Source organism: Camelina sativa, chromosome 20 (assembly GCF_030686135.1).
Source record: "Camelina sativa cultivar CO46 ecotype springtype chromosome 20, ASM3068613v1".
Classification (NCBI taxonomy): domain Eukaryota; kingdom Viridiplantae; phylum Streptophyta; class Magnoliopsida; order Brassicales; family Brassicaceae; genus Camelina; species Camelina sativa.
This window is the reverse complement of record NC_141899.1, coordinates 30794157-30810968: the sequence shown is the minus strand read 5'-3', so window position 1 is coordinate 30810968 and position 16812 is coordinate 30794157. Positions and strand designations below refer to the sequence as shown.

Below are 16812 nucleotides of genomic sequence, written 5' to 3'. Positions count from 1 at the left end.
GTGAGTAATTTTTTGACAAGAAAACGAGATGATAGCTGATGATTACATTAAGAAGTATTAATACTATCATATACCTTCTAAGCAGTGGCGGATCTAGGAATTATTTTTACTGGGGTCAAAACATAACTAAATTTTTTTTTATAACATAAATAAAAAAACATCTTACAAAACCACTCTACGAGTTTTCATATCCTGAAATCTCTTCATCACAGTTTCATTTGTAATAGATAAAAATACAACTTTTTCGATGAAACAAACTAAACAATCATTCAAAAATTGATCTCCAATCCGATTGCGTCGATGACTCTTCACAATCTTCATCGCTGAAAAACATCTCTCAACAGTTGCAGTAGCAACATGCAAAATCAAAACCAACTTCAACAGCCTATACACCAAAGGATGTGACATGTTTTTTCGAGTTTCCACCAACATACGAGCAAGTTCTCCAAGACACTTCAAATGAGTAAATCTTTCATCATTTCGAACATTATCAATGTAGATATCTAATTCTTGTTCAAGAGATATGTACTCCCCATGAGTAAAATCGTCTGGATAGAACTTAGATAACCTCATAAACTTTGAGTGGTCAAACTCAGTGAACGAATCAATGGGAGATAAAGAAGAAGCACAAATAAGCAATTCAGTGTTCACCTCATTAAAACGATCGTTGAACTCCTGGAGCTGCAAATCCAAAACAGCAAATAGGCAATTGACCTTGTAGTGATGCATATTTGAAACTCCTGTTTTTTTATTTCTTGGTCTTCTTGAGTCAACAAAATCTTTCTCCATGTCAACCTTTTCAATATCATGTTCCTCACAAAAAGAAGAAACTCTATTCATGAGAGAATTCCAACCATCATCTCTAAACTTTTGAAGCTGTCTTTTAGTTGAGTTTACCAAATCCATAGCATTTAAAATATCTTGATCTCTTCTTTGTAGCACCATGGACAAGTTTCCGTTAGTCCTAAAAGATATATCATCATTTGCAAATAAAATACAAAATCAAAGCTATGAAAGTACTTGAGGAGACCACATGCTTGACTTCTTTTCAAGTCTTCTGCACCTTCAATCTCAATGTATTCAAGCACTTCGGCAATACATGAGAATAGCTCAATCAAACGCAATAGAGTATTATAATGCAAATTCCAGCGGGTATTCCCTGGTCTATTAAGAGACACCTCTTGATTCAACCCTGTTCCAGTACTAATTTCACCATTATTGATTCCTTCTTCAATCTTTTTCCTATAACTCTCTCTTGTCATATCTTTTCTTTGGCATGAAGCTCACACCACATTTACCAACAAAGAAATCATATCAAAAAAATCTCCGACATCAAAATGTTTCTTTGCTACTCCCACAACAACTAACTGGAGTTGGTGAGCAAAACAATGAACATAGTAAGCTGATGGGGTTTCCTTAGAAATTAATGCCCTTAGCCCGTTAAACTCACCTCTCATATTGCTAGCCCCATCATAACCTTGTCCTCTCACCTTTTTTATGCTCAATCCATATTTTGCAAACAAAGAATCAATCGCAGCTTTCAAAGATGATGAAGCTGTATCACTCACATGCGTAATACTCATGAATCTTTCTTTGACCATCCCTCTTTTATCAACAAAACGAAACACCACTGCCATTTGTTCTTTATCTGAAACATCCGCTGATTCATCCACCAATAAGCCAAAAACATCATGACCCATTTCTTCAATAACAGATTTAACTAGCTCTTCTACAAAACAGTTCACTATATCTTTCTGAATCGTTGGACACATCATTTGATTATTCCAGGAGCATTTTCTAAAACAACCTTACTCACATCTTCCAGGAGCAGTGAATTTCAAGAGCTCCACAAAATTCCCTGTATTAACAGACTTTTCTGACTCATCATGACCACGAAAAGGTAGCCCTTGTCGCAACAAATATCTAGAAACATCAATTGAAGCATTCAACCGAACTCGATACTCATTCTTCGTAATATCAGCTTGCTTTTGAAAAGCATGTTTGATAGATTGACCTTGGTTCATCAATTTTTCACACTTCATTACTGCTTTTTTATGAAAACCACATACATCATGCTCTGAAACTCTATAAAACTTATTCCAGTAAGTAAAACCAACAGTGATCCATGCTTCATTTTTTCCACCTTTACCAGCATTATCTCTAAACAAATAACAACATAGACAAAAAGCTGCTTCTTTCTTCACACTATACTCTAACCAGTTTTGAAACATATCAAACCAAGCAACGTTAAAACGCCTCATTACACCTCCTATGTCTTTTTGTCCAAAATTATGACCTCGAGATTGGCAAGCACCTCTAACCAAATATTTTCGAATTACCTCATCTCTTTGATTTGGATGATAATCTTCTATTCTTTTTTGGTCAGCAGGATCCCATGGCAGATCATTTAAATTACTGCCAGATGGAGATGGATCTTTCCTTTTCAAAAACTTTCTCATTGTTTCCTGCATTTTCCTGAATCAAAACAATTGTGCAAAGAATAAATTTCTAATAATTTAAAACTTTAAATCAAAACTAGTTAAGCTAATAAGGTATCAAACGCAATGGCTTTTGTAGAAGTACTAGAATCTACGTTTGCTTACTTGTCTTAGAACCAAAACAAAGAAAAGACATAAACAATAATTAACAGTTCATGTTCTTTGTAAAAACCACATATTTCATAGCAATGGCAAATATTAGATACTAATTCAGTAATTCTGATTGGGAAAATTAGTATGTTTTATGAATTTATCCAATTTTCAATATAGATATATAAATATATACTTATATGTTTAGAACAATATCAAAGAAACAAATGTTTGATCTGAAAATTTGACTTACTTGAATAGTTGAATTAAGATGACGATGTCGATTGTCGACGATGATGATGAATAGAAGTTGAAGGAAGGTAAAAGAAGAAATAAAACTGCTCACGTAATTTTGTGGTATTAGGTTAGAGTTGATTAATTGTTTTGGGAGAATATTAATGGGCCACTAAACATTAAGTCCACTAAATATATATATTTTTTTTTTCGTTTTTTTGTGAGTTGTATAAGGAGCAATACAAAAACCAATAGTATATATATATTATTGGTTTTTGTATTGCTCCTTATACAACTCACAAAAAAACGAAAAAAAAATATATATATATATTTAGTGGACTTAATGTTTAGTGGCCCATTAATATTCTCCCAAAACATATTCAACTGGAACTCTAAAGATGAAACCATTAGTATGAAATCTAGCACTATAAATTAAATTGATGAGTGATAACCAAAAAAATATAAGTTATCCTTGGGATTTTAAAAATTATTGAGTTTATATCAACAAACAACCAAATCATGTGAATTTTGATTCAGCCACTTGATATTCCTTTTATTTTAGGTTATAAAAAAATAAAATATTTATTTATAATTAAAGACATGTAACTCCATTTAACTCAAATGTAACTCCTATCCAATAATTGTACATTAATTCATTCCTCCTACTAACTTATTTATCTTTCAAGAGAAAATATTTTTGGTTAAATTTTAATATTTTTTATTTATTTTAGTTGGCTAAACTTATATTCATATTTTGGTTGGCTAAATTAATATATTTCTCATGTAAAATTATTGTTTATAATATATTTCTCATTTCAAAGTTTAAAGCAATATATCATATATATAAAAGTAAGGTTTTGATCTCTCCTTATTAATTGATTTTCATTTAATGTTTTCTAATTTTTATTTATTTTTATTTGCTTTCTAATTGCTTTAAACAATATTTAGGACCCAATAAACACAATACATTTAACTCACACATTAAAATAAAATTATAACTGAAAATAAAATAAATTATGCATTAATCATATTCTACCACTCAATTTTATTTAAACACAATAAATTACTATTGTAACTCCATAGTTCTAAATGTAACTTCCATCATTTCTTATCATATAAATAAGCATTCTCTCAATCTATCATTCTCTCATATTGACATTCTTTTACTATCTCATTTTCACATTCTCTCATTCTCTTCTAAAATACCTCAAATCATTTTTCGTTTTTTTTGTTATTTTTGATTTCTTATTTTTGTTGTATGGGTTGTAAAAAACAAATGAAATATCATTGTAAATTGTTAATGCTAAATTTTAATTTTAGAGACTACATGATATATATTTTACATTGTTCTTATTTTAAAAGATTTATCTCCTTTATCTAATTTGGATTATTATCTTATAAGTAATCATTCTCTCCTCCTCTCCCACCAATATCAAATGTTGTTATATTTCATATGTGTTGTAAGAGTTTGATTCTATATTTTAATTTAGAAAGTATTATATATATATATACTAGAACTTGTACCCGCGTACGCGCAGGATTTTAATTTCAAATATTTCCTATCAGTAGAAATTGTTGAGGTAAATATAATCATTCCAATTTTTAAATATTTACTTTACTCAGTGACATACAACATATATATTTTTGAAGATAATATTTCATTGTTATATCAATTTGTGATTTTACGTGGGATTTTAGTTAAAATTTTTATCAATAAGAATCATTGAATATGAATATAATTTGAAGATTAAAAGAGAAATCTATATAAATGCCGTACTTATTTTACTAATCTATATATAACATATATTGTCTAGTGTCGCAATAATATTGTGAACAATCTTACCTTTTATCTTTAAAAGAGTTTATTCCATATTCATATCCCATGAAAACATAATTTTAAAAGTTCTAACATCAATGTCGATCGTTGACCTAATTATAGAGACCATTTAAGCATATCGATATCCTACATTAAATGCGAATATACTAAGTTTCATGAACAGTTTCAGTGCTATGTCGCTACAATGAGGTTGTCTAAATGCATCATCTGCTATAATAGAATTTCTGACTAAGTCAAGAATCCTTAAATGATGAAACGTTTAAACCCCACAATGAATATATATTCATTAATCCAAGTTATATATTTTTCTAAAATCTCATATGTTATTTGCAGATGTTAATTTTGTGATGCAACCCCAGCTTTGTCTTCTCAAAAAAAACATAGTGTACTTTGAATATGTTGTTTTTGCCTATGTTTTGGGTTAAAAGCATTTGATAATATATATATATATATATATATATATGGTATATTTGTTATATATGTTTTATATCATGTTATAAAATTGTAACTCCAGTTGATAATATACTTTATGAGATATGCTACACAAATCACATGCCACTTTTTGTAACGGCTTACATATCATTTTTTCTATATTCCTGACCATTGATTTTGTTTCTTTAGATATATTATTTTTTTCAAAATTCTTTTTCATCGTTTTTCCAAAAAAAGGTATGGCCTTTACAATGTCTTTGTTTTAGATCAAAACTTTTAAGTTAAGTAAGTAATCTTTTCTTTCTTATGAGTAAAATTTAATAAGAAATCTTTATGGTATATGTTTCTTAGAAACTAATGTTTCACTTTAATTTTAATTTTATTTTTAGATTTTTATAACAATTACATAACTTGTTTTTTACTCCACCATGCATTAAAATCTTACTTACATTCTAAAACTCATTAACCCATTCTAAATTTTGAAATATAACCATTTTTGGTTATAATTTTAATAATAACATTATTACTAAAACAAATTTATAGTATTATTTTTCTTATATTAAAATTTTCATTTATTTTACTTAATTCATTTTTAGATAGTTATTATTTTTTTATTTACTTAAATTATATTATTTTTATACTATTTTAAAATTTATTTAATTTTAGTTAATTCGTTTTTTATTTATTTTTTACTATTATTAATTATAAGTAATAAATATGCAATGAATGAATATTAAAAATAGTATTTCTTTTATGCAAAAAAAAAATTGATTAGATGGATACTGATGTGGAGGAAGGAGAAGTGAGAAAAGTTAACTTTATATATATAGATATATATATATATATATATATATATATATATATATATATATATTACATTGTTTTATTTTTTAAAGATTCATCTCCATTATCTAATTTGGATTACCATCTTGTAGTAAACATTCTCTCCTCATCTTCTACCAATATCAAATGTTGTTATATCTCATATGTGTTGTAACTTGTAAGAGTTTGATTCTATATTTTAATGTAGAAAGTATTATATATATTTAACATTGTTTTCAATTTTTATTTTATATATAAAAAAATATTTCTTTTATATTTCTTGCCTTTCTAATCTATTCATTTTATTTTTTAAATTTGCATAGTTAAATTTAAATTCACATATGTTAGTTTTAACAAAACAATCAACTTTATTTGAGAATTAGATGTTCCTATTCATTTTTAAACGATCAATGTGTAACATATAAGCATTTTGTCTTGCAATCACAAGTTTCATTTCCATTGCTTAACTCCATGGTTAAACTATAATATATGTTGTCCTATTTGTAGGAATAACAACATACTTATTTAATTTATTTAAAAGAGCAGATGATTAATCGAAATAAACATTTCTCCAAATTTTATAATTCAATCAGTGAGTGTACTTATTACTTTGAAAAACTTTTACATTGAAGTTCATAAAATCATATAAGAAAACTAAGATACTATGTTACTTCAAATTTGGAAAGAAACACTTGGTATTCATTTTTAAAAAAGTCAAGACACATATAAAAATTTATTAATATTTAACTCACTTTAAAGACATTAAAGGTCATTTAACTCAAAAATAACTTCTATCCAATAATTTCATACATTCCTCCCACAAAAATATATATATATATATATATATATATATATATGTTCAAGATTGTATTTAAATATTACATAATTTTTTAGTTAGCTAAATTTATAGTCACATATATACAATATATATACATAAGAATTTATATTACACATAATTCGACCCATTATTTGCTTAACTCAAAATTGGTTTCAAAGCCAACTAAAGAAAAACAGAAACGATCTTATTGATATTAGATCAAAACATGGGCATACAAACATAATTACTTACACGGAAGATATTTTTTTAAAATAACTTATTATTGCAACATCAACGTATGAAGGGTTTACATAAGCAGTTAATTAGAAAATCTATAATACAATAAATGTATTGGAAACAATACCGTCAATGATAAGATTGGATCCTCAAAAACAAGAAACAACATCTTCATAATTCATAAAAAATAAACGCCACAGTTATACACATCTAAACGAAATAGTATAAACATATAGTGTATAAATAAAAGTGACAGCAAAGCCCGTATATACCTAATTAAAATGAAATAATATAAAAGAGAAAACGAAAAAGACAAAAAAAAAATAAGAAAGTGTCAACTATACCACAACCCACGCGTTGAATGGGAAAGCACCTAGTATCAATGATGCTTGTCTTTCTTTTAACCATTTATGAGTTCAACAAATGAGATTAGTTCTCCTTTCTTATTGTGTAGACTCGCATGTGGGATATGAATTTGTGGGATTCGGATGTGGACTTCATTGTTATTAGATTAATCCAATTTCAATTAAACAAATATTTTAACAAAAATAAAAAATAGAAAAATCACGGAAAAGCAAAAGGGTCAATTATTGAAATTGAATGGCTGAGAAATTATTTCAATTGTTTCGTTTTTTTTTTTTTTTTTTTTTGAGAGAACTTTGATTTGATCTGTCTCGACGTCTTATAAACATTCACTCCTTTACGAAGAGACAAAGAGAAAACATACTGAGAAGAGATGGAAAAGAATGGTTCTTCAATTTCTGTACTCATGGTTCTTTTTCTTCTTAGCTTCTTCTTTCACCATACCGAATCTGCTTTGCCTGCTGATCATAAACAACTCTCAATAACTGGTTAGTGTTTCAACACACACACACACACACACACACACATACACATACACACATGTATATTAATTTGTCCATGTGATAGTTGTTTACATTTTTACTCTATATTGAAATAAAAACACGTATATGATCATATTCTAGAAAAAGTTAATAGATGAAGTTCATGAAATACATATAAACCACATAAACTAATGGACTCTAAACTAAATCTCAGTAAATAGCTAAATATACATACACTTTTTGCTGTCTGTACATGTATACAGTTGGTTATATTTCTCTTATTCAGCTTGGATTATATATTTTATATCACATGGTTTATAAAACACATACTATTAGATGGTCAAAACGATTCATACTATTAGTCAATTCATTATTTTGAAAAAAGAAATTAATAATGCAAAATGACTTTAATTTTTAACAACAAATCATATATATAATAGCAGAGTTTTCTCTCATTAGAGAGCTCCACCTCACCATAATTTTTTATAAATTTTGTGGACTTTGTCTCTAATTTGAAATTATGTGGGCTTTATCTAGTTTTATAAGCCTACTCTTTTTTATTTAATTTTCCAGAACATAAGTATTTTGATGACAAAATATTAAAAACGTAGAAATATCACTATCAAGACATTTTTAATCGACATGATTCTAAGGTAAACCATCAGCCCAAAACATCAAAACCAGTAAAAAAATTTCGAAATATACAGGAAAAGAAAACAAAATGGTATTTCTATGTATATTTTAGATTCATAGAAAACAAAATTAAAACAAAATGGAGGTTGGACCAACACAGTTTAATCTTTTAGATTTATAGAAATCAACTTAATAACTAGATAAACCAAACAAAAAGAAACGAAACTCTTCACAACAACACATAGAATAATACACTATCAACGAGCATCAAAATAAAAATAACAACAATCTAATCTACTAAACAACCTACTTAGCTTCCACCAGCAAGCGAAACCAAAATAGACTCAATGAACAGTCTTCCCATGACTTACCAGAAGCATCACCAATCAAACAATCAACCAATCTCCTAAATTGAAAGAAAAATGCATACGTGGATGATGAACAATCGAATTCAAAGGAAAAGGACAAAAATAGTCACGAAGAATGACTGGATGAAGAAGATAATTAAGTACGGACACTCTCATTTCAGAGCAAAGCCACCAGAAAATTAACACAAAAATACGGTAAAATCCTATAATAAAACAAGAACTGTCCAACAAGGTAATAAATAATCTTTGGATAATCGCCAAGTAAAAATGGCCCATTTTGGCCACATATATATTGAGGCCTTAATAATACAATATAGATATATATGAAAGAGAATAACAGCTTACACCATACACAAACACATAGGAAAGGAAAAATAAATAAAATGTGTATAAAAATAAAAGAGAAAAATGTCATTAAAAGCATGAAGTTATATAGTAAAAACGTTTTTAAAAAGGCTCAACTTTGCTTATGGTGAATTAAATTGTCAACTTTTATTATTTTTTCACTTAAATCACAAATTTTTATTGACTTTACCAAATTAGACACATAGTTAAGTCAATTAACAGATGAATTTTACAATGTAAGTCAACGTTGATAACTTCTGTTAAACAGTGAAACGACGTCGTTTGTAAGTTAAAAATAAAATAATAGAGCCGCTGCGTATATTGACAATTTTACATAACAAAAAATATATATATTGTCGAAGAATTTGAACCTTAGCTTTTTCTCAAATTCAGATTTAAGCCGCCAATGGATTCCGTGGGAATCGTCATCTGAACTCCACCGCCATCCCTGGGAATGTCTCAGCGAGGAGATGGTGATCTCCGCCACGAAATCTAGAAAGTGAGATAGAATTAAAATTTGATAAATCGTAATGGAGAAATAGAAAAAAAAAATCATATTGGAATTGGTCAATGGAAACGCTTAAATGAGGAAGAAAGAAAATTTTACTGATAAGTACGCGGTTCTATCGATCGTGAGAAGGAGAAAGTCCAAATAAGAGATTACCAAAAAATATATAAATATGTGTTTGGTTAAGTATTGATTAACTCATCCAACAAATGGCAGGTTCGAATTACCATATCATGTTTTTTCTTTTAATATTACAAATCAATGTCATTTTACTGTTTAACGGATCTTACCGACGTTGACTTAACCCTATAAAATATATCTGTCAGTTGACTTAACTATGTGTTTTATTTGGCAAAATTAACAAAAGTTAGAAAATAATTCCAACCACTAAAACCATGCTTTTACTCTAAAACCATACTATTACTATTACAAATCCGTACAGAAGAAGCTTAATCTCATGATGTACTTTAAAAAAAAAAGATTTGATTTGTAATGGTAATAGTACTCAAAGCTCCGAGTAATTGACAATTTAATTAATATTTTTGCTAACTTCATGCTTTTATTGATATTTTCTCAAAAATAAAATAGAATGGTCAATAGAATAACAAAGAATCCCGCGCAACGTACGGGTTTCATCTCTAGTGTAATAAGAAAGAATGTTTAAAAGCGTTGAGCCTATATTTGACAAATTTAGCTTTGATTAAGAGTTAATTAGCGGAATATATTTGGCCTAACTGATTGCTTCTTTCAGGAACCAAATAAACGCACAGTCGCACACGCTATATGTCAAATAGGCCTATTAAATAATTATGCATGTTCCGATATTCAGTTCGATTCCGAGTATAAGAGTTTAAGATTATTAGGATATTTTAAAATTTTGGTTCAGATTCGGTTTAATTGTAAATATTTTAGAATTTTGGTTCAGATTTATTTTGATTCGGTTCTGGGTATCTAAAATATTGAATTTTTTTTTAATAGTTAGATTTGAATTAAATTTGGTTAACTTTGATAAAAATAACTAAGAATTCGGGATATTATTGATAATTTCGAGTATTTTGTTTATCTTAGTTTCGATTCAGTTCAGTTCGGTTCCAGTTCTTTGGGTTATAGGATTCGAGAATCTCTTCCGATTTTTTATTTATTTCAGGTTCAGTTTGGTTCTTTTTTTTCGATTCAGTTTTGGTTTTGGTTTGGTTCTTAGGTTTCTAGGTATTTTTCGCAAGCCTACAATTAATCTTCAAATAGTATCATGCACAATAGCTTCGGATCCATATATATCTAACAACCTTAGACCACCTCCAACCCTGAGAAACTCATTTAAATTTCTTATAATTAAAATATTTAATATTTTATTAATAAAAGAAGATTGACCAATAAGAAAGAGAGAAAATAGTAGAAACTTTTCTGAGACAGTTCCTAAAATACCTAAACAAGAAACTTATCTTTAATATCTCTTTCCTCAATTATGCATTTCTAATAATTTTTTTTTAATTTTTTAACTAAAAAAAATCCTCCCACAATTCACCTTGGAGGTGCTCTTAGCAATCTTCCAAAGTGTGGGATACAACTTTAGTAGGGGAGGGTCTGCTATATAAGACAGGAATTGGTTATCAAACTATAGCTTAGGCCAGCAATGAAATTTAGGAGGCTCAACCCAATATTTTTTTTCAGGATTTTCTGGATATTAAAAAAAAAAACTAAGGGGGTGGTATTGGATTCTGATTTATGAAGATTTTTGAATAGTTTTTCAAAATCATTAAAAGTGAATAAGTGAAAGATTATTAAAGATTGCTATAGAGTTTTGTTGATTAATTTTTTAAAATCTTGTAAAGTACTCCAAACAATCCCTGTATTTTTGTGATACTTTCCATGACTTTATTTTGTAAATAAAGTGTCTAAAATCATGAACCAATATCATAATAATTGAACTCATTAACAATTCTAGATTCTTTTGTTTTAATTGAATAACAAAAAACTTTTAATGACTTTATAAAAGTCTGAATCCAATAACCCAAATATGTTAAGATTTTAAATGACTTTTTACAAATCACAAACTAATAACACTAAACTTTAAGAGAGTTTAACAAAATCTTGATCTAATAACAACAAATTCTATATAACATTTAAAATCTTTAAAACTCTATTCAAATCTCAAACCAATAACCCCCACTAAGTAATAAATTTCAAAAACTGAAAAACATTGGGCGCTTATTTCTAGAAAAATAAAATTTCGGAACCTGTTTATCAATCAATGTTTTATTGATGGGCTCACAAACTTTATGTGAGGTCTAAGCCAATGTTTCACTTTACTTGAAACATGACGGACTACTGTATAGCTCGCATAACCTAGCGGCCATCCAAACCCTTCACGTTATCCATGTGGTTTAGAGGCTCGATACATTGTCATATGGAAGATCTACGTACATGCAAGCTCCGATCCTAAGCACACTATTCACGCCCAACTTTAAGATCAGAATGAAACATCAAGAGACACACAACTATACATAGATAAAAGAAACACAAACGAACAAAAATTCAATTTAAATTCCACATATGTAGTATCATTATCATGATCACAATAAAATCAGGCTCCTACACCCATCTTGATATCACACACAAGATTTGAGAATTTGATAAAACACATGCAAATTTTTAGGATATGAAAGACATGATGTAGCAAGATTTCTGGATAGTTTCAGATTTTGAGCTTTTCTCATAAATACTCTACTTAAACTCATTGGTTTATTGATTTATGGAATGAAGATATCTATAAAGAGCTTTTTGATTAAGACTGACAAAATCGTTCTCAATATGAATACCCCGTAGTTTCAATAAAAAATAATATTTTAAAAACTAAAATGAAGGGAGGAGAATTTTGGCGGTTTATAAGCACAATGGTGCGATAGGAACACCCTCATCAAGAAGTGGACGCGGTGGTGGTCACGGTATGGTACTCATATTCATATTTATTTGTTATTATTATTATTTTTTCCTGTGAAAGTAATTCTATTCACATGTTTAAGATCAATGGAATTATAACTAAAAAACTAACTACTTTAAGACTAATTTACTTTTCTATACTTTAGATTTTCTTATTGTAAATAACTAAATATTCATTGTGTATAAAGATTGATGCATAGATATTATTTTATAGGGAGGCGATTAATGAGTATATATAAGCCAAATGGAGATATCTATACAAGACCGTCAAGCAGTGGACATGGTGGTGGTCGCATTCATCAACATTCCTCTCCTTAGCTTTTGAACTGTCCACAAAACTGGAAACTTATCTTTTATGAATTGTGATTTGTCTTTTATGTGATGATCATGATTATATCATTTGTCTGTGTGTTTAGTCGTTGTTTTGCTTTGTTTGTTTGTCTTCGTTTCACTGTGTCATTCCCGAGACTTTAACCATACGCGTTTGTTAATGTTTTTTTTTTTTGACTAAAATGAACCGCCGAGAAGAGTCGGTACGAATTTAAATGTTAAAAAAAAAAGAAAAAAAAATCTCCGGCTTTTTAATGTGATTTAGTGGAACCATTCGCAGAAAGAGAATAGGATCAAGAGGTTTCACAAATTAACTACGAGAGAAAGAGAGAGATGGCAAAGAAAAGATTTTCGAATTTGGGACTTCTGTTCTTGCTTCTATTGTCTATTGTGGTGTCATGCTATAACGAATGCGCTCATGCGTCTCCACAAGAGTTACGTGAATTATCAGGTCAGTCTTGTTTGACACATGTATCTTAATAATTTTCACAAATCGAACTTAAATATCTGCAACTTTAAGTTCGTCGTGACAATATATGGAAACCAAATGAAGACGGGTGTTGTTCATTATGGTTTCAATTTTGTATTGTTTTAGCTAACATCCTTGAATTTATAAAACTAATTCAAAAAGCTAATATCCTTGATCGTAAGTATTTTTAAGAAAAATTAATTCATGGAAGGAGATTAATTTTTAGTTATTTTAAATTAAATAGCGTGGAGAAGGAAGTTGATACCAGTACGGTCATCAAAAAGTCCACGAAGTCGTTCGTTTGCGCCGCAAAGGCCACCATCGCGGCCACCTCCGCCTCCACCGTCACCATCGCCGCCACCATTGTCACCATCCCCATGAATTTGATTGGTAAGCAAATAATAATTGCCAAATTAGCATATAGACCAAAAATCAAAATTTTAAGGTGTGATTGGTTTCTCGTTAGAATTTTGATTTAAGATTAGGAACATCATAATGAAAACAAAGTATCCTTTTCATTTTGAAGTGCTGAACCAACATAAGTGCATTGTTGTAGGAACTATCGCCTAGAGATCGGATCGATATACGGAATAGGAACATTGGCGTGGCGTGGAGCATTTCATTGTTTCCTTAAATGGCAGATTGAATTAAGAGCATCTTATCTGGTTGATACTTGGATCTAAGAAGCTAGATGACCAAACCTTGTGCCCATTTTCCTTCTTTTGTTGATTTGAATTATATGTCTCTGTGTCGCAACTAATGTGACGCAAAGTCTCCATACTACAGATCAGGCAATCCGCTGTGCCCACTGACAGTCCGGTCATGATATTTAATGCAGTTATCTGCAAAATAAAAAAATTGGTTATCAGTTTTGTCGGCAATTTTAATGAGTTCTGACATCTACTACAATAATTGATTAAAAATGGATATGCAATGTAACCTTAGATGTGGAGTCTTGATATAGAATGTACATGATGGTCGTGATAATATTCGTGGAAAGCTCTAGTTACTCATATTTTATGCGAAAAATCCGTAATTCAGCTTTGCAAAAGAATTGCGAATTTAGTACTTTCTAAAACTAAACTCTGATGTATTATCTTGCACAGTTAAACGAAAAATAAAAAAGACTTTCTTTGCACTGTTTAGATTTTATGAATGGTCATTTTTTCAAAAAAAATATAGACGAACAGTGCATTAAACTCTTATATGACGTAATAATTTCCATGCACCACCAATTTTCAAAATTAGGATATTACAAGATAATATTAATCGTGAGTCTCATGTTTTGGTCTTCTTTGACAGTTTGACTTAACTAAAGAGTGTACAAACTGCTATTACCACGCGTCTTTCGCTGTCCTTACATGGAACTTAAAGTCTTAAACTATTCGCAAAGAGACACGACGCTATATATAAAAGAGTTGGAATCCAGAAGATAATTAGCAGCAACCTATCAAAAGTGAGTAAGTGAGATGACAATGAAGGGTTCTTTGAATTTGAGACTTGTGTTCTTGCTTCTATTGGTTCTTTTGCTCTCATGCTCTAACGACTATGCTCTTTCGTCTTCACAAGAGTTACGCCCATCATCAGGTTAGTCTGGAGTTGAGACATGTATTCCCTATGACTTTTTTTTTAAAAAGTCGATCGAGTACTTAAAAAGTTCATAAATAGGTGCAAATATGATTCTCCCCAAATACCAATCAAATTTTTGAGTATATTGTGCTAGTTTTAGGAAATCATTCTCAAAAATTCAGGTGCTTTCATTTCATAATCTAAATTTTCGTGAAGTTCGATTTTTTGTGTATTTTTTTTTTTTGGTTTATGAAAAATAAAACCAATTAAAGACCAAAAATCTTTTGAGGAGATTAGTTTGGCATCGTTTCTATTTTGGTTTTGGTAGGTTTTAGTAACATTTTTTATTAGATGGTTTATTTGTGTTTGCCCAAAAAAAGAAAGATTGTTTATTTCTAATGTTTTACTTTGATTTCAATTTGCATCTGTTTGTAACAGTAAAAAATAAACAAAAAATTGGTTTATTCATTTCTGTGCTTTAACTTATTAATATAGTTTCAACCATTTAAAATGGTTTAGACACATGTTTATAGATTTGGTTATATATATTCTTTAGTCAACAAAAAAAAAATCTTATAACAGAATTCAATTAATTCTCAATGGGTTTTTATTAATAAATCAACCAGGAGGGAGAAGAATGATGAGACGGGTTAAATCATCAAGTAGTGGACATGGTGGAGGAGGTGGTCCAGGTGGAGGTGGTTCAAGTGGAGATGGTAATTTACCATTGCCATCACATCCCCCACCACTATTACCACCGTTATGTCAGCCGTCACCATCAGTGCCGCCACAATCAGAGGCACTATCACTTCCATGAATTGAAGAATATAAACTTACAAAAAACATAAACAAAATCTAATCAAAGTGGTCAACCTATCATATATTGTGAAGATTGTTCCTTTTCAGCAGATGAGATCTAATGCAACTTAAAAGTAGAATTCATATTCAATATATGATTCATTATAAATAAAATATTTATTTATGATTTATTCAACATTTGATTTGGTGATTCAAAATGAGGATAGAGCCTTCTTCTCTAAGTTCTTTTTTGTTTGTTTGTTAGTAATTGTTTTAAATTCTTTCAACGAATATTTTTTCTGAACAAACACTTGTTTTCATTTCAGTAAGATAGAATCCAAGTACATATACAAAAAGAGTTTGAGAGCTCAAATTTTTAAGTAAAACAATAGAGGTATTCCCTATGCCTTACAAAGAGAGATAAGAGGATAGATAAGCTTAGCTAACAAACATACTTTGAGAACTTTGAGCCAAAACCTGGATAGCGTTTTGGTACATGTGAGATTAAAGATTATCGACTGTAAGATGATTTGTTTAGTGGAAGTTGAATTATCTTTCTTAAAAATTGTTCCTTCAAAACCTTTTCATACACCCACTACAACTTAGAAAAGATCTCACATTACACCAAATCAGCCTATTCAACCTAAATTCCACAAAATAGTCAGGGTTATCTTTAAATTCTTAAAGGTTATATTAGATGCATTTCGGGAGGGGAAGAGCATCACAAATCACAAGAACAACTGAGCAATCAACCAGCTCATACTAGAAGTGCTCCTCCATTACCGTTCTTTTTACCACCACTGTCAGTAGTTTTTATGAAACGACACAAATAGAAGTTTGAGTTTTGTTTTCTATTTCTGTTGAAATATGTTGTAACATTTGCAAACATTAATAAGTGATGTAAGGGAATCTCGATAAGTAGTTCTACTTCCACATTCATTTCTGGTATCCATCCTAATTGAGTGGCTGAAAAAGGTCACATTTGACTTCGTTATCTATGTTTCATTTGTCTGTTTACTAGAAGTCAAACTATCTTCTAA

The 16812-nt window shown here is 29.4% G+C and overlaps 1 protein-coding gene and 1 pseudogene across 1 annotated transcript; one reads left to right on the top strand and one right to left on the bottom strand.

The window, feature by feature from the left end:
* Positions 1–121: 121 nt before the first annotated feature.
* LOC147919666 (uncharacterized) lies at positions 122–2459 on the bottom strand (annotated as a pseudogene).
* A 5177-nt stretch (positions 2460–7636) lies between these two features.
* LOC104771628 (serine rich endogenous peptide 1-like) lies at positions 7637–15968 on the top strand. The gene is made up of 6 exons (XM_019241699.2): positions 7637–7818; positions 12531–12611; positions 12821–13387; positions 13650–13795; positions 13962–14992; positions 15601–15968. Exons 1-3 carry the CDS (start codon positions 7704–7706, stop codon positions 12922–12924), a joined length of 300 nt encoding a protein of 99 aa, XP_019097244.1. The 5' UTR covers positions 7637–7703; the 3' UTR covers positions 12925–13387; positions 13650–13795; positions 13962–14992; positions 15601–15968.
* Positions 15969–16812: the final 844 nt, after the last annotated feature.